General features: G+C 52.2%; 4 protein-coding genes across 10 annotated transcripts in view; 1 reads left to right on the top strand and 3 right to left on the bottom strand.

Moving 5' to 3' along the window:
* The window catches only part of NHEJ1 (non-homologous end joining factor 1), an 86,867-nt gene extending 86,715 nt beyond the window's left edge, over window positions 1-152 (bottom strand). Inside the window, exon 1 of the mRNA XM_010360264.1 lies at window positions 10-152. The gene's annotated coding sequence lies outside the window, so the exon portion shown is untranslated. The remainder of the gene's footprint in view (window positions 1-9) is intronic.
* Window positions 153-725: 573 nt separating this feature from the next.
* On the bottom strand, window positions 726-9,755 carry SLC23A3 (solute carrier family 23 member 3). 2 transcript variants are annotated; one of them, XM_010360266.2, is made up of 13 exons: window positions 9,417-9,755; window positions 9,084-9,276; window positions 8,789-8,946; window positions 8,576-8,673; window positions 8,332-8,405; window positions 7,956-8,137; window positions 7,499-7,622; window positions 7,234-7,348; window positions 4,429-4,682; window positions 3,507-3,612; window positions 2,656-2,823; window positions 1,562-1,657; window positions 726-1,467 (listed from the first exon to the last, which is right to left on the bottom strand). In XM_010360266.2, the coding sequence occupies exons 1-13, from the start codon at window positions 9,449-9,451 to the stop codon at window positions 1,172-1,174; spliced, it is 1,899 nt and encodes a 632-aa protein (XP_010358568.2). In that variant the 5' UTR covers window positions 9,452-9,755; the 3' UTR covers window positions 726-1,171. The 2 variants fall into 2 exon arrangements, with proteins under 2 accessions (XP_010358568.2, XP_030772786.1); XM_030916926.1 differs by lacking the exon at window positions 9,417-9,755 and having other exon boundaries at window positions 7,234-7,622; window positions 8,576-9,368.
* Window positions 9,756-11,445: 1,690 nt separating this feature from the next.
* Window positions 11,446-17,967, bottom strand: CNPPD1 (cyclin Pas1/PHO80 domain containing 1). Of its 5 annotated transcripts, none has more exons than XM_030916209.1 (9): window positions 17,924-17,967; window positions 16,255-16,339; window positions 15,717-15,825; window positions 15,083-15,164; window positions 14,482-14,602; window positions 14,272-14,400; window positions 13,644-13,705; window positions 12,898-13,015; window positions 12,132-12,676 (listed from the first exon to the last, which is right to left on the bottom strand). In XM_030916209.1, the coding sequence occupies exons 1-9, from the start codon at window positions 17,929-17,931 to the stop codon at window positions 12,137-12,139; spliced, it is 1,254 nt and encodes a 417-aa protein (XP_030772069.1). In that variant the 5' UTR covers window positions 17,932-17,967; the 3' UTR covers window positions 12,132-12,136. The 5 variants fall into 5 exon arrangements, with proteins under 5 accessions (XP_010358571.1, XP_030772069.1, XP_010358575.1 ...); XM_010360273.2 differs by lacking the exon at window positions 17,924-17,967 and adding an exon at window positions 16,958-17,001; XM_010360272.2 differs by lacking the exon at window positions 17,924-17,967 and adding an exon at window positions 16,764-16,914.
* Window positions 17,968-17,970: 3 nt separating this feature from the next.
* Window positions 17,971-23,502, top strand: RETREG2 (reticulophagy regulator family member 2). Of its 2 annotated transcripts, none has more exons than XM_010360274.2 (9): window positions 17,971-18,428; window positions 18,718-18,824; window positions 19,529-19,559; window positions 19,907-20,042; window positions 20,461-20,545; window positions 20,854-20,997; window positions 21,161-21,255; window positions 21,431-21,566; window positions 21,804-23,502. In XM_010360274.2, exons 1-9 carry the CDS (start codon window positions 18,148-18,150, stop codon window positions 22,415-22,417), a joined length of 1,629 nt encoding a protein of 542 aa, XP_010358576.1. In that variant the 5' UTR covers window positions 17,971-18,147; the 3' UTR covers window positions 22,418-23,502. The 2 variants fall into 2 exon arrangements, with proteins under 2 accessions (XP_010358576.1, XP_030772068.1); XM_030916208.1 differs by having other exon boundaries at window positions 17,988-18,428; window positions 19,995-20,042.

Below are 23,502 nucleotides of genomic sequence, written 5' to 3'. Positions count from 1 at the left end.
TCCACCTACCGTCAGCGGCAGCGAGAGCGCCCACCCTCCTCGCCGCACGCACGCTCTCTTGCCCGCTCGCGCAAACCGAAAGGCCTAGAGTAAGAGGCCGATTCCCCCCCCCAAGAGGAGGCAGGGTCTTGGGACAGAGGGGCGGGGCCTATGCCTGGCATGGGCGGGGCTTCTGGGCGTGGGACGCTGATGAGAGGAGCGCCGCAGTGGCAGGGTAACTGGAGGAGAGGCCGGGCGGCCAGCTAGTAGAGAGGTAGTGGGGCGGCTTGGAGTCACGCTGGCCGAGTAGAAGGAATAGAGGGCGAGGCGCAGGAAAGGGGAGCCCGGGTTTGGATTTGTCGAACTTGAGTCACTTCTCTTCCCTCCGCTACCTGTCCGGTCTCTTTTTAACAAAATAAGGCATTGAAGTTCCGTGGGTAAGTTCTCTCAGGTCCTCCACCAGCACTAGAGTTGTTGAAGGAAGGAGTCTCCCAGGCATAAGTCCCATAATCTGATCTCATCCTTTACCTCTCCTGCCTCATTTCTCCATCATCCCCGTACTTAAGCTCCTCACTACTGAGAAATTTGAAACCCCTCAGCTATCTTGGACTTTGTACAACTCATGGCTTTGCTCAAGCTGGACCTCGAACCTGAAAAACCAAAAATCCTCCTCATTTGTCAAGGCCATCCTCATTGCTTCTTGCATAAAGCCTTTCCCACTGTCCCCAGTCAGAATTCATTATCCCTTCCTCTTTGCTCCCACAGCATTATGTTAATCTTTATTACAGACTGCTTTCTGCTTTGCAGTTTCGTTAGTAATTACAAAGGTCTTTTTAAACCGTAAATGCCTTGAGAGGGCATGGACCCTGTCTTAACCCTGTAGTTCCAGGACCTTGCACATGGGAGATGCTCAATACAGGTTAAAGTGAATGCTGGGGTTCAAGTGGCGTTGATAGTACACAGGCAAAATCTCATTCATTCATGGTCCACTAAATCATGGCCTCTGCTCTGGAATAGCTAGGCCTAATTAAGACAAGGAAAGGCAACCCACCCTACTGGGAAATGGAACCTCTAGGCGGGCCCATATAATGCACAGACACATACCCTCTGCCTATGAGAAAGAACAGTTCGGGAGCTGATTCTCCAGCAGATGAGAGTGCTAAATTAACCAGAGCAGAAGTAGGCATACTGGTCATTTCTGGGACCTAAACCCTTCTCTGCTAGATTCAGGGCATGGCTCCCCTGAGCCAGGCAGCAAGTCTGCCATCTCTTCTGGCTCAGAGGAGCCTCCTTCCTCATCCCCAGGGTCTTCAGGCAGTGGGCAGAGGCAGCGGAGAGGCTGAGGGATGCAGGGACACAGGTTTTGGATGGGGAAAGGAAGTCTGTACACTTGAGCAGCCTTCTCCCTGGGCTTCTGAGGCATTCGAGCCTCTTGCGCAGTGAAAAGAGATGGTAGCCCTTGACCTAGGCCTCGCTCAAGCTGTGTGCCTGCAAAAGAGAGGTTTGTCAGGCCATTCCCCATCCCAGGGAGGGATGGCTTCCTGGCCACTCCCCAGTCTGCTGGGGCCTGGCCTCAACTTACCAGGAATTGTGTTCTCTAGTAGGAAGCCTGAGAGTCCAGCCAGGAAGATGGGCTGTGTCAGCAGTGAGTGCAGTAATACATCCAAGGGGCTCCAGCCTATGAAGGGTTGGGGCCAGGCAGGAAGGGAACTCTGATCCTATATCCAAGCCCAGGAGTCTTACCCTCCCAGACCTAAACCTAAGTCTTGGACTAAGGACAGATCTTTCTGAATTGTCATTTCATCCCTCTCACCCTTTGTCTGTCTACTCTCCACTTTCCAAATCCAGGCCTTTCTCACAGGATTCCTACTCAACACCCTATGTACTGATCATCCACACACCCTCCATATATGCTTTGACTATTCCAGGTTCCCTTTCTCTAGAAAGCTTAGTATTTAAGCCCCAACCTCATCTCCCAGTTTTTACCCTCTATGCTCTATCCTGGGTTTTTCAACCTCTAGGACTGTCCTACTGACATCTTAGACCAGATAATTCTTGGTTGGGGGTGGTGGTACAGGGGGGATGTCCTGTACAGTGTAGGATGTTTAGCAGCATCTTTCTATGCACTAAACCCTAGTAACAACTCCCTCTTCCTCCATGTGTAACAGCCAAAAATGTCTCCAGACATTGCCAAATGTCCCCATGGGGGCAAAATCACCCAGTTGAGAACTGGGTGGGACAATTTAAGCAATTTACTGCTCTCAGGACATATCCTAAGACTTCCCACTTCTGTGTCTTTGTATAAATGATGGTTCCTCCATCAGGAATGACCTTCTCACCAAAGATGTTTAAAACTTACCATCCTTCAAGACCAGCTCTGTTACTGGATCACCTCAAACAGAAGCTATCTCTCTTGCCACTGAGCACCATAGCTCTTTATCTGAACCTTTCTTGTTGTTTTCCTACACATCTCATCTCTTTTACTACACTGTAATAAAGGGAGGCACCTTTGTATCCCAAATGGCTAGCATAGTGCTCAATAAATACCCATTAAACAAATGAATGAAATATTTACACCAAAGCCCAGAGAAGGCTGTGGGGCCAGGAGTCCGGGGAACCTGAGCCTCAACTTCTTGCTTTCCTGCTACTGAGCAACTCCTCTTCCCTTCCACCTACCTGTGCTGAACAGGACTGGGGCTTCCCGAAACCATCTTGGCAGCAGCAAGGCCATGAAGATAGAGAAGCCCACAATGAAGATATTTCGCCCAGAGTCTATGTCAGCCACGTAGAAGCTGGAGAATCCAGCAGACAAAACCACAGCCTGGGTCACCCCCAGCACCCCACCTGTCTCATACAGAAGAAATCAAGGGGGTCAGGAGGAATCAAGGGGGCTCACATAGTGTAGAGTATTGCAGGGCAAGCAGGTTGTAGTGGGGAAAAAATAAAACCCAAGAGACTGATTTAGTTATTTATTATTTTTTTTTTTTAGAACAAGTCTCACTCTGTCACCCAGGCTGGAGTACAATGGTGCAATCTCGGCTCAATGGTGCAACCTCCGCCTCCTACTCCTGGATTCAAGCGATTTCTCCTGCCTCAGCCTCCTGAGTAGCTGGGATTACAGGCATGAGCCAGCATGCCTGGCTAATTTTTGTATTTTTATTAGAGACAGGGTTTTGTCATGTTGACCAGGCTGATCTCGAACTCCTGACCTCAAGTGATCTGCCTGCCTGGGCCTCCCAAAGTGCTGGGATTACAGGTGTGAGCCACCATGCCTGGTCTGAGGCTTTCTGATTCTTCAGGAAGCCCAGAAGCCCAATCAAGAGACCAAGATGTTAGGCTGAGAAATTGAGACTGACACATGCTCATATCCATCCATTCATCCATCCATCCATCCATCCATCCATCCATCCATCCATCCATCCATCCAGGAAAGCTATTTAGAAAGAAAAGGTGCCATCCTAAAGAACTGATCGGGCCACACTGGGGAGTACCAATTCAATACCAGCCCTGTTGATACATCCACTCACCAAGCACGGGCAGCGGGATGGTGGTGAGGAGCTGAGCCAACCTTGGGGAGAGTCCAAGCCCCATGCAGAGTAGCCCCGCTAAGTGAGCCACTTGCTGAGATCCAGCCTGCATGAAGAAAAGACACTGGAAAACACAACCACTTCCTCTGACTGTCCCAGGTCTTTGCCTTACTGGTTCCTTCTCATCATTTGGATCCCAGCTCAAATGTTACTCTTCCAAGAAGCCTCCCTGGCCAGTCTAAATGTGTTTCCTTTCCATCCCACTATCCTGATTTTTTTATATGACACTTATCACCTTCTGAAATTTTCTTCACTTTTTTTAAAATTTTTTATTTTTTGAGATGGAGTCTTGCTCTGTTGCCCAGGCTGGAGTACAGTGGTGTGGTCTTGGCTCACAGCAACCTCTGCCTCCCATGCTCAAGCGATTCTCCTGCCTCAGCCTCCCAAGTAGCTGGGATTATAGGTGCATGCCACCACGCCCAGCTATTTTTAGTAGAGACAGGGTTTCACCATGTTGGCCAGGCTGGTCTTGAATTCCTAGCCTCAAGTGGTCTGCCTGCCTTAGCCTCCCCACATGCTAGAATTACAGCATGAGCCACCATGCCTGGCCCACTTTTTTAAAAAAATAACTTTTTTTCCTTCAACTGTCTGCGTCTCCCTCTATGAAGTCCCCAAGAGAGCAGAACTTTATGTGACTGGTTCTTTGCCCCAGCCTTGGTACTGTGCCTCATGCACAGGAGTTCCATGGTGATTTGTTCACCTCCCCACTCTCTTAGCCCAAAGTCTAATCGTAGGCACCTCCCCAAGTGAGACAGTTGATGTGAGGTGCTGGGCGCACCTGGCAATCAATCGATGTAAGTTCCCTTCCTTCTCCTTCCCCTCTAGCTCCACTCCACCCCACCCCCATCCCAGGTCCACATACCTGGATAAGACCCACTTTGCCCACGTTGGGGAAGCTGGATGCAGTGCCCATGGGGCTTCCCAGCAGTCCGGCCAGCACACTGCCCAGCCCCTCCAGGCTCAGCCCTCGACTGCAGGCATGTGGAGGTGGGGGAGGCAAATGCAGCAGCCGGCCACACAGGGCATAGCAGCCCAGGGAACTGGTGGAGGCTGCCAAGGCCATGGAGATGCCTGCAGCCAGAGCTCTGGGCGTCAGCAAAGGCCAATTCCACTCACCTGGGGAGGGAAAAGGAGCCACTTTGGGGCCAGACTCAAGTCAGGAGTACCCCCTGCCTCCAACAGCCTGTGCCACAAGAATCCTAGATGCCTCAATGTCTTTGAAGATAATGTCTTAGGACAAAACTACTGAACTCTAAGGAGAAAGACCCATCCCTTTACCATGGTCTACAAGGTCCTCTTTGGTCTGGCCCTTCCCTCTCTCTGCAGCCTCATCTCCCAGCACACTCTGCCTCACTTCCTTCACTCCTACCACACTTGCCTTGTTGTAGGCCTTTGTACATGCTGTGCTCCCAGCCACCACAGGACCTTTGCATATGCATATCCTGCAACTAGAATGCTCTTCCCTCCTGCCTTTGTCTAGTTAGCTCCTACTCATGTCTTCCATCTCAAATCAGTGGCCACATCCTAAAGAATATCTTTACTTAGGCCGGGCGCGGTGACTTATGGCTGTAACCCCAGCACTTTGGGAGGCCGAGGTGGGTGGATCACCTGAGGTCAGGAGTTTGTGACCAACCTGGCCAACATGGTGAAACCCCATCTCTACTAAAAATACAAAATTAGCCCGGCATGGTGGTGCATGCCTGTAATCCCAGCCACTTGGGAGGTGGAAGCAGGAGAATCACTTGAACCTGAAAGGTGGAGGTTGCAGTGAGCCAAGATCACATCATTGCACTCCAGCCTGGGCGACAAGAGCAAAACTCCATCTCAAAAAAAAAAAAAAAGAATATCTTTACTGACCTCCCTGATAAATTCAAATTCCCTATTATAAGTTTTTTGGTTTGTTTTGTTTGTTTGAAGACAGGTCCTTGCTCTGTTCCCCAGGCTGAAGTGCAGTGGTGCAATCATAGCTCACTGCAGCCTCAATCTCCTGGGCTCAAGTGATCCTCCCACCTCAGCCTCCCAAGTAGCTGGGACTAAAGGTGCGTGCCACTGTATCAGGCTATTTTTTTTTTACTTTTAATAGAGACAAGGTCTCACTATGTTGCCCAGGCTGGTCTCTAACTCCTGAGCTCAAGCAATCCTCCCACCTCAGCCTCCCACAGTGCTGGAATTTCAGGTGTGAGCCATGGCGCCTGGCATTTTATTTTATTTTATTTTTATAAACAAGGTCTCAGTCTGTCGCCTGGGCTAGAATGCAGTGGTGCGATCATAGCACACTGCAGCCTCCAACTCCTGGGCTCAAGGGATCCTCCTGCCTCAGTCTCCTGAGTAGCTAGGCCCACAAGCATGTGCCACTAGGCCCAGATAATTTTTTTATGTTTTGTAGAGATGGAGTCTTGCTTTGTTACCCAGGCTGCTCTCGAAATCCTTGCCTCAAGCAGTCTTCCTGCTTCTGCCTCCCAAAATGCTGGGATTATAGGTGTGAGCCACTGCACCTGGCCTTCATTATAAGCTCTTAGGACACAATGTATCTCCCTTTGGTTACAGTTCCCACAGTGACAATTTTATATTTCTTTGGGTGACTCTTTAGTATCTATGTTCCCCAATAGACTGTAAGCTTCCTGAAGGTAAGTACCCTGTCTGTCATGGTCATCACTATGTCCCCTACCGTGTGCCTAGCACATAATCAGCACTCAACAGATCCTTATTAAATTAATGAAAAACCAGCCTGGACAACAAGGTGAAATCCCATCTTTACAAAACAACAAACACAAAAACTAGCCGGGCATAGTGATGCACATCTGTAATCCCAGCTACTTGTGGGGGTGAGGCACAAGGATAACCTGAGCCAAGGAGGTTGAGGCTGCAGTGAGCCATGTTTGCATCAATGCTCTCAGCCTGGGTGACACAGCAAGACCCTGTCTAAATAAATAAATAAATAAATAAATAAATAAATAAATAAATTGAAGAATGAGCAAATATAAATAAATAAATAAATAAATAAATTGAAGAATGAGCAAATTTCACATACAACGCCTCAAAAGCAATCTTTATGCATAGGATGCCAAGTCAAATGCCCATAGGGGCTGGTAACATAAATGTCATTGGGTAAGGAGTATTGGTAGTGAGTATAGGGAGTTACAGAAACAATAGATGTCTGTCTCCTAATACTGACCCAAATAAAACACCTGCAGTGGGATGGGGCACAGTGGCTCATGCCTGTAATCTCAGCACTTAATCAAGCAGATCACTTGAGCCCAGGAGTCTGAGACCAGCCTGGGCAACATGTTGAAACCCTGTCTCTACAAAAAACAAACAAAAGTCGGCATGGTGACACACACCTGTAGTCCCAGCTACTCTGGAGGCTTATGTGGGAGGATCACCTGCGCCTGGGAGGTTGAGGCTGCAGGGAGCCATGATCATGCCATGCACTCCAGCCTGTGTGACAGAGTGAGACCCTGTCTCAAACAAACAACAACAACAACAACAAAACACCTGCAGTGAGGGGCTAGCATTGTCTGTCTCTCAGACTGGTAATTTCTCTCTCCTATATGTTTTGAAAAAACACAGCATTTAACTCAGAAATAAAATCCATTAAGTTCTTTGAATTCAAATAAATAGATACCTTTATTTGAACAAGAGAATGGAGGACTAGGAGAAAACCTACCTGGGTGAGGCAGCCAAATCCACGGTGCCTTGGTGGGGGCAGACAGTTCCTGGGGGATAACACTGAACCCCAAAAAGGCAGAAACGATCCACACACAGGCCACTGGGATCAGCACCTGAGCGGCGAGACTGAGGAAAGAACTCCTCCCCCAGAACCTTCTGAGCCACCCTTGGAGGGTTAGACAGAAGCCAAAAGGTAGGGGATGGAGTGAGCACTCCAGGCCAGCCCTTCTGACCTCTACTGCCCTGTCCAGACCCACACATACCGAGAGGAGCCGGAAGGCAGGGAGAGGAGTGTGAGTTGATGAAGCTGAAGCTCGCCTCCAAGGGCACACATGAAACTGGCAGGAGCCCAGGTGCTGAGAACAGACCACCATGAGCAGGACAACCCTAAGAGAGAGAATGTTTTAGGAGCAAGAGGCATTGGGTATCCTGAGGGATGGGAAATGAGGTGGGGGTAGGCAGAATACCATAAAAGGGGGGGGTGGTCCCAGAGAAAGAGACTCCCATGGAAGGAATAGGAAGTCACCTTAGGGGACAGAAGAAAACAGTGTGAAAGTCAAGGAGACCAGATGAATCTAGGGAAAATCTTGGATTCCAAATATAAAATATGTCCCTATTCCAGTCGCTGCTGAATCTGATAGGACCAGTAGCTCTGCCCTCCCCTAGTCCTCCCATACACCCCCACTGGGCACCATCCCATGCCTCTCAGGACTCACGTACAGCAAGGCCAACCCCCAGTGAGCGGAGCAGAACTGGGCTACCTCCCTGTGGGCAGAAAGCCCTGCCACAACCAGGCTGGGAGCCAGCACCAGGGGCCCACAGTGGGGGAACACGCGGCCAGGACTCCCCAACAGCCCCATCGTGCCCTGCAGCAGCCCAGATACCACCACTGCCCCGGACACCTGGTAGAAGAGAGGAGAGGTTGGAGAGAAAACATTCTGTTCAATCAAACTGGCCTCAGCCTGGTCTTCCTAATTCTAGATATGGGTTCCTCCCCCAACTCCTTTCCAGGAGCTTCTCAGTCTCTGCATAATGGAAACAAGAGCTCCCCGAAGCCTGGCACCACCCTTATCCCTTCTCACCTCCAGACACCCACCTCCTGGAGAGAAGTGTTCCAGTGCCGCTGGCCATGGCAGCTAGGTCCCCTACACAGGTGCATCATGAGGGAGGCTAGGAAAAGTTTGGGGCATGGAGAAGAGAAAGATGAATGGGATGGAGACCCCCTACAGTGCCTCACAGTCTCACCACTGCCCAATCTCAATCCTGCACCCACCTACACCTGCACACTCAGATGAGAACCCAGCCCCACCCTTACCCCTTGGCCCTTGTTCTGTGCTCACAGTTTCCAGGTGTCTGGATGGCCAGAGGTAGCTTCTGGCTGGTCAGCACCAGAGCAGGGATAAGGAACTCTAAGGATGGAGCCTGGACAAGAGGCAGCCTGTAGGAACAGCAGCCCCAGCAGATCTGGAAATATGTGGCAGCCAACAAGGCTCCCCCAAACCTCTCCCACCCTCCAGGACTCTGCCTCCTCTCTCCAGGGAGGTTCCTCTCACCTGCTGCCCATCCAAGTTTGCAGGATGGTAGACACACCACATGAAAAGAAGCTGGAGGCCAGGAGCTGAGAAGGGGAGTAAGAGAGTCCTCCTGGGGAGAGACTGCAAAGCAGGAGCAGGTGGGAGACACAGAGCAGAGAAGCCATGACCAAGACATGCTGCAGGTGGAGGAATGGGGAGGGCAGTCTTCAGAGAAGTGGAAATACCTGCAATACTTCCAGAGGCTTTCACATCTACACCTACTTCCCCACACACACCATCAGGCAGCACCAACTCCTGCACCTCTGCCTCCTACCTGCAGAGCCAGAAGACAGCTGAGGCCCCAGGCCGGAGATCCACACAGACGGTCCCAAGAGTGGGTGGAGGGATTCTGGGGAGCAGGTGGAGGCAGGGGAGCCAGGGCATCCTGGGAGCCCACTGATCGGAGTTGGTTGGGATTGAAGGGTGATCGGCTCATGCTGCCCTGCCTTTCGCTTTGTCTTAGCTGCCTGGGACCAGAGTTAAGCAGAGAGTAAGAGGTCAGAGTTTGGGTGAAGCCTGGGGTGGGGAGAAGGTGGGGAGAGGGTGGAGGTGTCAATGAAGCGGAGCAAAGGTATAAGGAATCTGGGGCAGGGCACCGCCTTTTCACCTTTGCCCAGCTGTTGTGCAAATTCCATTAGCCATTAACTGGGGAGCTGAGTTCTGGGGCCCTCCTCCGAGAATCTTCTTGCAGATTTCCTGCCCCTAGACCAGGCTGTAGAAAGTAGGATAGGAGGGGTGGGGAGGAGAGGAGCTCTTCAAAATAATCTGGGGAAATTTTGCAGACTTTATTCCCTCCCATTTAAAACCATCACTATTTGATCCACAGTCCTCACTCCTTGCAGTACCAAGGCCCCTGGACTACTTCAAAATGAAACTTGTGGGGTGAGTGTGGTGGCTCATGCCTGTAATCCCAACACTTTGGGAGGCCAAACTGGGTGTATCACTTGAGGTCAGGAGTTCAAGACCAGCCTGGCAACATGGTGAAACCATCTCTACTAAAAATACAAAACTTAGCTGGATGTGGTGGCACATGCCTGTAATCCCACCTACTCGGGAGGCTGAGGCACAAGAATTGCTTGAACCGAGAAGGCAGAGGTCGCAGTGAGCTGAGACCACAGCACTGCACTCCAGCCTGGGTGACAGAGGGAGACTGTGTCGATAAAAAAAGAAAACAAGAGGGCCGGGTGCGGTGGCTCAAGCCTGTAATCCCAGCACTTTGGGAGGCCGAGATGGGCGAATCACAAGGTCAGGAGATCGAGACCATCCTGGCTAACACAGTGAAAGCCCGTCTCTACTAAAAAATACAAAAAACTAGCCGGGCGAGGTGGCGAGCGCCTGTAGTCCCAGCTACTCAGGAGGCTGAGGCAGGAGAATGGCATAAACCCGGGAGGCAGAGCTTGCAGTGAGCTGAGATCCGGCCACTGCACTCCAGCCCAGGTGACAGAGCGAGACTCCGTCTTAAAAAAAAAGAAAAAAAAGAAAAGAAACTTGTGGATAATATATCCTACATCACATTTGACAACCACAACTACCTGAAACGTGCTCACTGTAAAGAATAAAATTTATAGTAACATGTATTTCATTATGTGAAGGCTTAAGCACAACTAAACCAGAAGACAATAAAGTACAATGAAGTAGTCCAGTCCAATCCCACACCCTATGAGAATCGCTGTGGTTGCAACAGCTGCAATGCCAGCTGATATTGCTGCTTTATTGGTGACTCTGATGTTGTAACCCGATTTTCCAAAATGCAAACAAACTCTTGGTTAAAAGGTGCCAAGCAAAACAAAGTCGTTTTAATTTACATGGGAATGAATTCCTAGCAAACTGAGTATTTTCAGAATGCTATCAAGTTTACATGTGCACAGATAGTTCTAGGCTCAGATAAATAGGGTTTTCATATACATAAAGCTGGTCGTTCAAAAGTTGTCTTGGGAATTCTTCACAGTAAGGGAAGTCTGAGCATTTCAGGATGTCTAGCGTCCCGCCCAGGTTGATGAAATGCCAGTAGCATTCCCTCGAATCCTTTTGACAATGAAAAAATGACCCATAAATTTCCAAAATGCTCCCTAGGAGGCAGAACCACCTCTTCCAAGAAGGATCCTCAGCAGTCCCAAATACCCTCAGCCAAGCTGCCCAGACTGTTTTCCTTCTTCCAGTGACGACCCAGCCTTGGAGTTCTTCAAGTTCTTGGTATTGTTAAGCACCATGTGACCATCACCATGCGTCAGACCAGTTAGGAGGTCAGGAGAGAGAAGCGTCCTGGTGGCTTGCCCTCAGGAGCTCACAAGGCTCTACTGGATACAAGGCCTGGCCCCTCTCCATGAGATGTGCTTCGGGATCCACAAGGAGAGTGCTCACCCAGAACAAGTGACAGACGGCCAACTCAGGCACAGGACAGTCACCCTTTGTGTCCCATGGCACCCCAAGTTGAGCAGTACTAAGGGCCCAGGGTCCTAGGAGCAGGAACAAAGTTGGAAATGGGAGGCTATGCCTATCAAACGACAGGAAAGTCCTAAGATGAGGCTGAGAAAAGAGTTTGTGAGATGACAGTATCAGGAAGCAGGGAGGCTTGGAAGGCAGATACAGGGAGGAAAGATCTTCAACGGCTGCCGCAGAAGGAAAAGTCCAGGCCATGCAACTGAAACTGTTTATTGAAACCTCAGTTCTACAAAAGCGTGAAAAACCCTGATACAAAGCAGTGGCCAGAGAGGCCTGGGAAGAGAACACCCGGGAGAGGAACCAGAAGAGAAGGGAACCTAGGAGCAGGACACTAAGAGAAGACTGGAAGACAAAAGGTCAGGGTTGAAGGTCCCAGCAGTCCTTGGCTCCATTAGACTAAAGCTAAGGAATGGGAGTGAAAAGGTTCCCTGCCTCACCCAGCAGCTCCCACCTGACCCCATCAGTCCCTGGCTCTTCTGCTTCAGGGACATCACACGGGCCCATGCCAACATATCCTTTCTCCTCTCACCCCACTTCCCTTATCTCCCACCTATACCCTTCCATCCTAGGGAACTCAAAAGTAAAAGTCTAGAAAATCCCAGGGAGGCAGAGAGGGGCTTCTCCTGTGTCCATCTGGGATATGTCCCTGGTCACCAAGCGGAAGTTCTCCCTGGTGCCATCATTGTCCTGGCCAAGCAGCCAGCCACTGAGATCTAGGAGTGAATGACCTTCAGTCCTTCTGCCCCATCACCCCGTAAGCTCCCACCCAGGAGGACAGGGGACCTACCAAGGACCCAGAGAGGCAGACAGGTTCTAAATCAAGCTTTGCTCCTCCAGGTTCTCGGAAACTCCCAAACCCTCTTAATGCATTCCTCGCAGGCCTACCTAGCCTGGGAAAATGAAAGACTTGAGGCGAGCCAGCTCCATGACACTGAAAAGGGAACATTGCTGAGGCTGAGGAAGTGTCGGGGGCACCGGGCTCCAAGGCCAGTGGGGAGCCAGGCCATAGGTATGGTACCAGGGGCTGGACAGCACAGTGGGGACTGTATGGTTGGGGTGGTGGCAGGCATGGCAGGTTGGGGAGTCTCTCTGGAGCTTCTGGCAAAGGCGGCAGTTATGAAGAGTGGGAGGGGCAGGGGGGTCTGGGGGAGGCAATGGTGGAGGAGTCAGTGAGGCCAGAAGACTGCCCCAGAGTGACCGCAGCCCTGTGCTGCCTTTCAGGCAGCTGGAGACATTAGCAGGAGACAGCAGGCATTGTGGCACAGAAGGTATGCAGGGCTTCAGGAGGCAATGGGAGGTCAGTCCAAGGTCAGGCGGCCCAGGTGCAGGGGTGCAGGACAGCCCCAATGACTGATGTATTACGGCCACTGATGCCACAGCCAGGGCCACACTGCTCACATATGCCACAGCTAACAGGCAGGACAGCTGCAGGAGAGGAGGTAAAAAAGAAGGATTCTGTCTTTAACACATTCACCCCTTGTCTCTAGAAACTTGTGTTCCAGCTAGAGGTCTCTATAGCCATTTATACCCCACTCTGCCCATCTATTCCCAACCCCATATCCTGGGCCTTTCAGCAATCACTTTACACCATCCCACCCTACACACCGGCCTGCTCAAGCTCCCCATCCTTCCGAGCCCCTCCTCACCTTTACCAGCCGCTGGCAGAGGGAGCCCAGGACCAACTGCCAGGTTGGCTGCTCCAGCAGCACACACAGGTCTGTGTAGGTGTACCAGCCTCGCCGCTGTCCCTGCTGCTCAGCCACACTGGGGGAAGTGGAGAATGACAGAGTATGCAACTGTCCTACAGCCAGCCCAGTGGCATCCTCATACCACTCAGGACTCACCAGGAAACACTGGGAAGCTTGTTAAACCCAGATTCCTAGGCTATCTGCTGATCAAAAACTAAGGGTGAGACCAAGACCTATATTTTATTTTTATTTATTTATTTATTTTGTTAAGACAGGATCTTGCTGTCTTCCATGCTGGAGTGCAGTAGTGCAATCATAGCTCACTGCAGACTTGACGTCCTGGACTTGTGATCCTCTCATCTCACCCTCCTGAGTAGCTGGGATTATGGGTGTACACCACTACAACTGGCTAATATTTTTTTTCTGGTAGGGTCAGGCGTTTTGCTATATTGCCCAGCCTGGTCTCAAACTCCTGGACTCAAGCAATCCTCCTGCCTCGCCCTCCCAGAGTGCTAGGATTACAGACCTAACTACCATACTCACCCAAGACATGTATTTTAAATAAGCTGACAACCACTATCTTGGCAATTCTCTTTCTTGTCTCCTCCCTCCCCCAGTTATACAGACTCTCATCTCTAGCTCCTACAGCTAAGGCCTCAGTCCTCAAATCCCTCGAGCCCTTCTTCCCAACTCCGAGAACCTACCAGCTCTCCAACCAGCTCAGCACCTCAAAGATCTCCCGAGGGTCAGTGTAGAGATGCCAATCCTGTAAGGAGAGAAGACATCAAACCAGACTTGGATGAGCCACAGTCATTTAATAATAAGAGCCATAGCAAGAACTACAACCGCCACTATAGCTAATGTATATTTGGCACTTACCATGTACCAGATACTGTCTCAAAAGCTTTTACACATTAATTCATTGAATCACCACCTGCCTGGTTTCACATTATACCCTCCACTAAGGAAGAGCGGAGAAAATGACCCTGAGAATGGTCCGTGCCCACAAGGAGCTAAACATCTAGGGGGAGAGAAAGTATGGACACAAATACTCAGAAACCAATAGGATAAACTCTGACTCAGAATGTACCCTGTGGGACCCTGGAGGAATAGAGGTGAGGAAATGTTCCACTCCTGGCCTCACTGCTCTAGGAATCTCCAAAAACTGTGGTTAGTACTGAAGAGATAAGAAAGGAAGACACTAACACAAAAGCACAGGAGAACAGAAAGAGAAATGACAAACCAACAGAAGACTGAGAGAGAACAAAGGACTAAAGGATGATTAAAGATGGGCCAGGGAAATTGAGCAAGAGACAGAACACAGCTACTCACCATGGCACTCAGGAAGCCCCTCTCCAAGGCATTGAGAGTGGGCACAGCCACACCCCCAGCAGCTCCCCATTCATCATTGAAGACCTCCTCCTCCTCCCCTTCATCATAGAGGTACTTACTGGCCACCATCTGCAGAGGAACCAGAAGTGGTGGAGCAGAATTCACAGCAGGCTCCTGGCTCTCTAAGGAGACGGGGAGGGGGTGTCTTACCATGGAGATCAGGAACAAGTCAGAGGATGACACGTGCTGCAGGTAGTCTGGGTTTCGGTGGCGGAGCCGTTCAATGTACACCAGAGCCAGCATCATAGCACACGGGGAGATGCATGCCTCCCTGGGTGGTAGAAAGGATCACTAATTAAACCCAAGGGTCCTTCAGCTCTTGCAAGTCTTATGGTGCTTGCTCCTGTCTTTACCTCTTATCTTTGGGGAAAAAAACTATTCTTGGCTGGGCACGGTGGCTCATGCCTATAATCCCAGCACTTTGGAAAACCAAGGTGGGTGGATCATTTGAGGCCAGGAGTTCGACACCAGCCTGGCCAACATGGTGAAACCCCATCTCTACTAAAAATACAAAAATGAGCCAAGGGCGGTAGCATGTGCCTGTAGTCCCAGCTACTGGGGAGGTTGTGGCACAAGAATCACTGGAACCCAGGAGGTGGAGGTTGCGGTGAGCCGAGGTTGTACCACTGCACTCCAGCCTCGGTGACAGAGCGAGACTATCTCAAAAAGAGAGAAAAGAAAAGAAAGAAAAAACGATTCCCCTTTCTCTAGGGCCCAAACACTCTCATCTTATCCTCAATTCCAGGCTCACCGGGACACATGAGCTACATATTTCTTCTGGAGTCGGCGAATAGGGCTGGGGGCTGCCTTCTGGAGCAGTTCCACAGCAATGTCTGCAAGGGACAGAAGGAAGGCTGAGTGAGCAAACAAGCACCCATCCACAACACACCAGTCCCCACTGCTAGCAGAAGAGCCAGATCTGTATTTTCTGAGGCCTTGGGGACAGGACCATAGTAACAAAATAGAGATCAAATTCTCCCACACTGAGACAAAAAGCCCATTCCAAGTTTGAATTTCAGCTCATTCTAACAGGAAAGCTTATTGCTCTGTCACGTGAAACTATCCAGATTTGTCTACCACTGCTGTTCATCTGTGGCATAAACATCCCTTGTTTATTTGGGAAACATATGATGGATATCCTTGGAAAATTAAGTTTTCAATATATAAATCAAGAGTGATTTATATAGACATATGTGGCAGCAATGTTTTTTATTCATTTGGGCTAATAAGAATGAGAAATGCAAACTGCCCTCTTGAACCAAGTACCAACAAGCTAGCAATGAAGAGACAGTGCAGCCACGGGGCAAACCTCGAGTCATTTTAGTGGCTGATGACAACCCCATTTTCATGCTTCTCACTTGTCCAGTCACAAAACACTGCCTAACCTGCCACCGGGCTGGAGAGCTCCTCCAGGCTACAGTCGGCTTCCCAGTCCCAGCCATAGTAGAGTCTCCTTCGGATCCGGGCACTCAGCTTCTGGTGTCCTGGGAGGAGCTGAAACAGGGCAGGGGCAGCGGAGGGTGAAGGGCAGGGAAAGGTATGATGCAGCTCCTGGCTCCGGGATGGAAGGCGGTGCAGGGCGCAGTCCGGCCTCGCTTGCCAGGGGGCCCGTGGCTTATCCAGACCGGCGTTCTGTCAATCGTTTGCCAATGGCAGCCTGGTCCACAGAGGGAGGAATACCCTCACCCCCATCGAGAGCTCCCTGGGAGAAGTTCTCCGAGAAGGGCCCTCGTGTGGCCACCCCTACCCCCATTCCTATACTCCGCGACTCTCCCTCCGGGCCCAAGCGGCTGCGGCCTCGAGGAGGCACTGCTCGAGCAGCTGCCGCCCAATCCCGGCACAGCAGTCAGAAGAGCTCGTGGCGCCGCTGGGGCCCGGAGGGGCGCGCCGAGAGGCCGGGGAAGGAGCGGGCCGCCCACTCACCGTGAAGTCCTGGAAGCCGGCGAGGGAGAAGGTGCCTTCTTCGTCCAGCAGCCCGGTCAGGTCCATCGCATCGCCAGTCGCCGCCCTGCGAAGGTGAACGGAAGGAAACGAGTTGTAGGGGGCTCGCGGAGCTGTCCTTGCCCGCCTGTCCACCTGCCCGCCTGCCTCCCGGGGCTGGCCGCCGCCCTCGTCCTCGCAGCTCCCTCCCCGGACAGCGGAAGGCGGGGCCGGGCTGGCGGGCGCCTCTTCCTGTTCCGCCCCGGGCTTGGCGCGGCGCGAGGCCCTAGGCCGAAGAAGTGAGGTGTCGAGAGGCCAGGCAGCGCTCACCTCGCCGAGCAAAAGAGACCCGGCTGCGAGGCGCGTACTCCGCCTGTGCCGCGTCCGCCCGGCGTTTACAAGCCGCTGGGGTGCAGCCCGCAAGTCAGCGCCTGGCACTTCCTCCCTCCAGTCTAGCCCAGCCTCCCGCCCCGACCCGCGGGCAGGAGCCGGACTCGAACTCCTGGTCTCACCGAACGTGACCAAGTCCCAGAGCTGACCCCACGCGCCCCTAAGAAATGGGGACACGGCCGGGCGCGGTGGCTCAAGCCTGTAATCCCAGCACTTTGGGAGGCCGAGACGGGCGGATCACCAGGTCAGGAGATCGAGACCATCCCGGCTAACATAGTGAAACCCCGTCTCTACTAAAAAATACAAAAAAAAAAACCTAGCAGGGCGAGGTGGCGGGCGCCTGTAGTCCCAGCTACTCGGGAGGCTGAGGCAGGAGAATGGCGTAAACCCGGGAGGCGGAGCTCGCAGTGAGCTGAGATCCGGCCACTGCACTCCAGCCCGGGCGACAGAGCGAGACTCCGTCTCAAAAAAAAAAAAAAGAAATGGGGACACTTCCTAGGGGAGCACGCCACACTGAGGATGAACAAGCCAGTAGGACCTTTCCGTAGCAATGGAGAAGTTAATGTGAATAAAAGGAAACGCACAACAGGAAGTTGTTCCTAGTTGCTTTTTAGGAGAGATTATACACACTCAGCAATGCATATGAAAAGCGTCTGAAAGGATACACGACATGTAGCATTGGGTGAACTATGAAAAGGAAGAGAAACTCAGGGTTTTTTTCTTTTTTTTGTAGTGTAATTTGAACTTTTAAACCTAAGGCCACTGCGGAAATGTGATCTTAAGCGAATGTAAGGCCTCAAAAACGTGTCAACACATCCACCCAAAAGTAAACTGCATCTACCCAAGGTTTTGTTTTTAAATCCATCTCCCGCCTCCAATCTCATGATTGAGTAGGCCGAGGTGGGAAGGAGCTCCGATGTGTGGAAGTGGCAACGTTTAAGGAGATAGCAAATCAACAACTTTTCTGAGTAGATGAAGCTGTTTTCGAGTCTGTCGAGTCACGCGCTGGTGTGTTTGTTTGCCCACTGAGGGGAGGGAACTGGAAGGGCCAGTGCGATTAGGGTTGAGTAATGCGACGGCCACCGCCCTTCCCGAGCAGAAGCAGCTCCTACTGGGGATACTGGGAGTCTGGAAGCCCACTTCCTGCTCCACACCATGGATACCGGGGCAGCACCACACTCCCTAGCCGCCCTGCCCACTGTGGGATAAGAAAACGGGCTCGACTGCCCGGACCGGGACCCGGACTTGGACCCTGGGTGACTTCGGCAACCAGAAAACGAACCTGTCCATGCGAAGGATCAGCGGTAGCTGCCAGCGCGCACGCGCGGGCCGCCCTATCCGGGCGGTTAGGCCGCGTCACGTGACGGGCTCAGCGCTCCGCCGTCACGTGACGTCCGCCGCAGCCTCTGCCGTCCTCCGCGGCGCCCCCTTCCGCCTGACGCGCCCCCGGCGGCGGCCGCGCAGCCCTGGCTCCTCGCGGGCTCGGGCGGCGGCTGCGGAGGGGCCATGGCGAGCGGCGGTGTCGGGGGTAACACCGGCGCGGGTGCGGGGCCGGGGATGGGCCTGAGCCTGGGCCTGGGTGTGGGTCTGAGCCTAGGCATGAGTGAGGCCACCAGCGAGGCAGAGGAGGAGGCGGCCACGGCCGAGGCGGTGGGACGCCTGGCCACGACGCTGTGGCTGCGGCTCCGCGGCTGGGAGGCGGTGCTGGCGGCGGCGCAGCGGTTGCTGGTGTGGGAGAAGCCGCTGCACAGCTTGGTCACGGCTGCCGCGCTCAACGGCCTCTTCTGGTAACGGCCGCGGAGGAGGGGGCGGGGCCGGGATGAGCGGGAGAGCTGGGGAGGGAGGGGTCGAGAGCACCATTCCCCTTTCTGGATTATCACTTGGCCTGGGGGGCATGACCCGTACCCAGTTTTTGCAGGCTGGCATCCACTTAAATTTCTTCCGTCTCTGAGTCGTGAGTCGCGAGTCAGGCCTGGAGGTGCCATTCCCCCATCAGTAGGCGCCTTTCCACCTTCTGAGATGGATGCATGAGTCTCTCTCACCCACTCACTGCTGAGGTGCCTGTCTCTCCCTAAGGTTGCTGTCTTCCTCGTCCCTCCGGCCCTTTTTCCTACTCAGCGTCTCACTTTTGGCCTATTTTCTGCTGGATCTCTGGCAGCCTCGCTTTCTCCCTGACGTGTCAGGTGAGTGTTTCTTCATTCGGTAAGCACCCATTGGGCACTTGCTTGGTGCCTGATTCCGCTGGGTGGGGTTAAATGGTGAGGGGAACGTACAGCAGGCCACCTGCCTCCCAGGCATAGCCCACTTCCTTTTTGTAGGGAATTCCCTAAAATGAAAATTGCCCCTTTCCCAAATGAATGCTACTGTAGGTGCAGTGGTTAAGATGATGAAGTCTGCAGCCATATTGCCTGGGTTCCATTCCCTGCTCTGCCACCTACCATGTCTGTGATCTTGTAAAAGTAGCTCTATCTCTGTTTGCCTCAATTTCCTTATCTGTAAAACACGGATGATAGAATTTATTTCATAGAGAGGTGAGGAGAGGATTAATGAGTTAATACACATCCTATGCTTATGATAGTGCTTCACATGTAAGCTGTATAAATAGAACGTCAGTGTTGTTTTTCTTGTTATCCATATAATTTGCTTAATAGGTGACAGGCTGTGTGTGAGTTGCTTCAGAGATAAGCATGAGTAAAATGTAGTTCTCATTTTGGAGAAGATTAATGTCTAAAGGAGGAGACAGAGGCAAACAAAAACATGTAACAGCTCCCCCATTGGTATCTGAAGAAAGTGCTCTGGGGCTGCAGAGGAGGGACAGCTATTTCTGCCTTGGGAAGTGTCTCCCAGGGCCCCACCACTCAATAATTTGTCCCTCCGCTCTCTCTAGCATCGTCCCCAGAGGAGCCGCACTCTGACAGGTGAGTACAGGCCACCTCTTGAAGACAAATGCCCACATCCTGTCCTGCTTGCCAGTGCCGGTGTCACCAAGGAGCAGGGCAGTGCCCCAGCATTGTGAATGAACTGGTAACAAGCCATGGGTTTTTCATGGTCCTAGGCACCTGTGTAGGTGGTTTTGTGCCTGCTCCTTTTGGGGCAGAAGGTTGGGTCCTCCTGGCTTTGCTTCCTAAGACCAGGACAGCCTCCTTTTGGGAGGTGGGGTTGTTTGCTTTTTTAGACTAAAGATATCATTGGCATTCTCAGAGGGATTTAAGTGTCTAGGAAGCTGGTATCTGAGGCCTCCAGGGGTTATGTCATGTCTCCCCAGTGAGGGTGCGGGGTCAGGCGCCCGGCCGCACCTGCTGAGTGTGCCCGAGTTGTGCAGATACCTGGCTGAGAGCTGGCTCACCTTCCAGATTCACCTGCAGGAGCTGCTGCAGTACAAGAGGCAGAATCCAGCTCAGGTAACCTCCCCTACATCATATAACAGTTCACTACACTGAAGGGGTATAGAGGTGGCGGGGAATGGGAGTGGAGTGATGTAAATTTCCTGGGTTGAAGACCCTGAAAGAAGAGGCCTGGGCGCCTTTTTGAGGCAACATTCACAGCTAGTCCCTGGTGCAGGAGGCAGTCTCACCTCAGGAAATAAGCTTCTGATAGCCTGACGCTTTTCTCCTGCCAAGGCAGACAAGTGTGAATTATAGGTGGTGGGCACTATTTATTGGCAGCTTCCTGAATTGGTGGTCTTGAGCATCCTCTTAAGCAAACTGGACCACCCCATTCCTCGAGTACATACCTACCAGCTGAGCAGTAGTTTTTTACCCAGCTGAGTGGGGCGCATATCTCAGCGTGCTGTTCTTAGACTTGTGTTCTTCTCTGCAGTTCTGTGTTCGAGTCTGCTCTGGCTGTGCTGTGTTGGCTGTGCTGGGACACTATGTTCCAGGGATTATGATTTCCTACATTGTCTGTGAGTAGGGTCTGTCCCTGCCCTATTTAAAGTCCTCTCCTTTCTTCTTTGCTTGGACTGACCCAGAGGAAAGACTGTGGTCTCTCTGCTCAGTTTCTGATTTGTGGAGATCTCCAGGGATGCTTTAGTATTAGTAACTGTGGAAGACTTAACCTGGGGAGGAGGGCAGTGGATGTGGCAAGAAGAGGTTGGCACAGACTCGGGAAAGGACCTTGCCTACCTTCAGCACTTCAGTTTAGGGACCAGCTGAATGGGGGCTCTTAGGAAATTGACGTAGGGAACTCTTAGTTGACATTCTTAACCCGTAGTGTTGAGTATCCTGCTGTGGCCCCTGGTGGTTTATCATGAGCTGATCCAGAGGATGTACACTCGCCTGGAGCCCCTGCTCATGCAGCTGGACTACAGCATGAAGGCAGAAGCCAATGCCCTGCATCACAAACACGACAAGAGGAGTAAGGGGCTGCCCTAATCCAGGAGGGTGAAAGAGCGGGAGGGCCTTGGCTTGGGGCTCATGAGATGCCCTGGAATTGAGATCTTCTCCAGTTCTTTAACTGTATTTGTCTCCCCTCCCATCATTCATGCTTGGTCACTGCTCTGCTACTCTTGATTTTCTAGAGCGGCAGGGGAAGAATGCACCCCCAGGAGGTGATGAGCCACTGGCAGAGACAGAGAGTGAAAGCGAGGCAGAGCTGGCTGGCTTCTCCCCAGTGGTGAGGTCCAGGGAAGACGGGGTGTCAAACAGAAAGCCAGAGGAAAAATATTTCTGCTTTGGAGCTGCCACCTCCAAAGGATGTGGAAGTCAGAGGTTTTGGGAGAGGGGATGCTCCTGATAAATTGGTTCTCTTAGCCCCTCACATGTCATGTTCATCCTGGTTCTCCTGCCAGGTGGATGTGAAGAAAACAGCATTGGCCTTGGCCATTACAGACTCAGAGCTGTCAGATGAGGAGGCTTCTATCTTGGAGAGTGGTGGCTTCTCCGTATCCCGGGCCACAACTCCGCAGCTGACTGATGTCTCTGAGGGTACGGGGAGCCCTTTGCTGCCCTGCTTTCCCCCTACAATCTTTGTGTTCCCTACCATGGGTACTTGCTGTGCTCTTTGGCCCACTGACTCTAATTCTACTCAGCTCCTAAAAGACCTTAACACTTAGGGCTTGGCCCAGCTTTCCATGTCTTGAATTCTCATCCTTAAACTCATTGGCTGTTGTGGCTAGTCAGAGCAGCAGCAGGCCCATCCTTAATTCTTTGTTCTCTGCACAGATTTGGACCAGCAGAGCCTGCCAAGTGAACCAGAGGAGACCCTAAGCCGGGACCTAGGGGAGGGAGAGGAGGCAGAGCTGGCCCCTCCCGAAGACCTACTGGGCCGTCCTCAAGCCTTGTCAAGGCAAGCCCTGGACTCAGAGGAAGAGGAAGATGTGGCAGCTAAGGAAACCTTGCTTCGGCTCTCATCCCCCCTCCACTTTGTGAACACGCACTTCAATGGGGCAGGGTCCCCCCCAGATGGAGTGAAATGCTCCCCTGGAGGACCAGTGGAGACACTGAGCCCCGAGACAGTGAGTGGTGGCCTCACTGCTCTGCCCAGCACCCTGTCACCTCCACTTTGCCTTGCTGGAAGTGACCCGGCCCCCTCCCCTTCCGTTCTCCCACCTGTTCCCCAGGACTCACCCCAGCCCCTGCCTGCCCCTGAGGAAGAAGAGGCACTCACCTCTGAGGACTTTGAGTTGCTGGATCAGGGGGAGCTGGAGCAGCTGAATGCAGAGTTGGGCTTGGAGCCAGAGACACCCCCAAAACCCCCTGATGCTCCACCCCTGGGGCCCGACACCCATTCTCTGGTACAGTCAGACCAAGAAGCTCAGGCCGTGGCAGAGCCATGAGCCATTGGGGAAGGAGCTGCAGGCACAGTAGGGCTTCCTGGCTAGGAGTGTTGCTGTTTCCTCCTTTGCCTACCACTCTGGGGAGGGGCAGTGCGTGGGGAAGCTGGCTGTCGGATGGTAGCCATTCCACCCTCTGCCTGCCTGCCTGCTTGCTGTCCTGGGGGCATGGTGCAGTACCTGTGCCTAGGATTGGTTTTAAATTTGTAAATAATTTTCCATTTGGGTTAGTGGATGTGAACAGGCTAGGGAAGTCCTTCCCACAGCCTGTGCTTGCCTCCCTGCCTCATCTCTATTCTCATTCCACTATGCCCCAAGCCCTGGTGGTCTGGCCCTTTCTTTTTCCTCCTATCCTCAGGGACCTGTGCTGCTGTGCCCTCATGTCCCACTTGGTTGTTTAGTTAAGGCACTTTATAATTTTTCTCTTTTGTGTTCCTTTCTGCTTTATTTCCCTGCTGTGTCCTGTCCTTAGCAGCTCAACCCCATCCTTTGCCAGCTCCTCCTATCCCATGGGCACTGGCCAAGCTTTAGGGAGGCTCCTGGTCTGGGAAGTAAAAGGTAAACCTGGGGCGGTGGGTCAGGCCAGTAGTTACACTCTTAGGTCACTGTAGTCTGTGTAACCTTCACTGCATCCTTGCCCCATTCAGCCCGGCCTTTCATGATGCAGGAGAGCAGGGATCCCACAGTACATGCGCCAGCACTGGAGTTGGTGAGCATGCGCTCTGTCTTGAGATGAGGAGCTTCCTTACTGCTCCTCTGGGTGATCCAAGTGTAGTGGGACCCCCTACTAGGGTCAGGAAGTGGACAGTGACATCTGTGCAGGTGTTGACTTGAAAAATAAAGTGTTGATTGGCTAGAACTGCTGCCTCCCTGACTGTGAGCTGCCTTCCACACCCTGCACTGCACTGCGTTCTCTCCTCACCCTTACCTGCTTCAGCCTAGTCTGTTCTGGCTGTTTTATTACCTTGTTGCAAAACATAGCGGAAGCAAGGATTACCTTGACAACCCTAGCTTCTCCTTAGCCATCTTCCCTGAGAGTGTGATCTGTTTAGTGAGATTTAGCATGTGTGAATAAAGTGTATGCAGGA

The sequence above is a fragment of the Rhinopithecus roxellana genome, chromosome 14 (genome assembly GCF_007565055.1).
Source record: "Rhinopithecus roxellana isolate Shanxi Qingling chromosome 14, ASM756505v1, whole genome shotgun sequence".
Lineage (NCBI taxonomy): Eukaryota > Metazoa > Chordata > Mammalia > Primates > Cercopithecidae > Rhinopithecus > Rhinopithecus roxellana.
The sequence above is the reverse complement of the archived record's forward strand: the minus strand, read 5'-3'. Positions and strand labels throughout refer to the sequence as shown.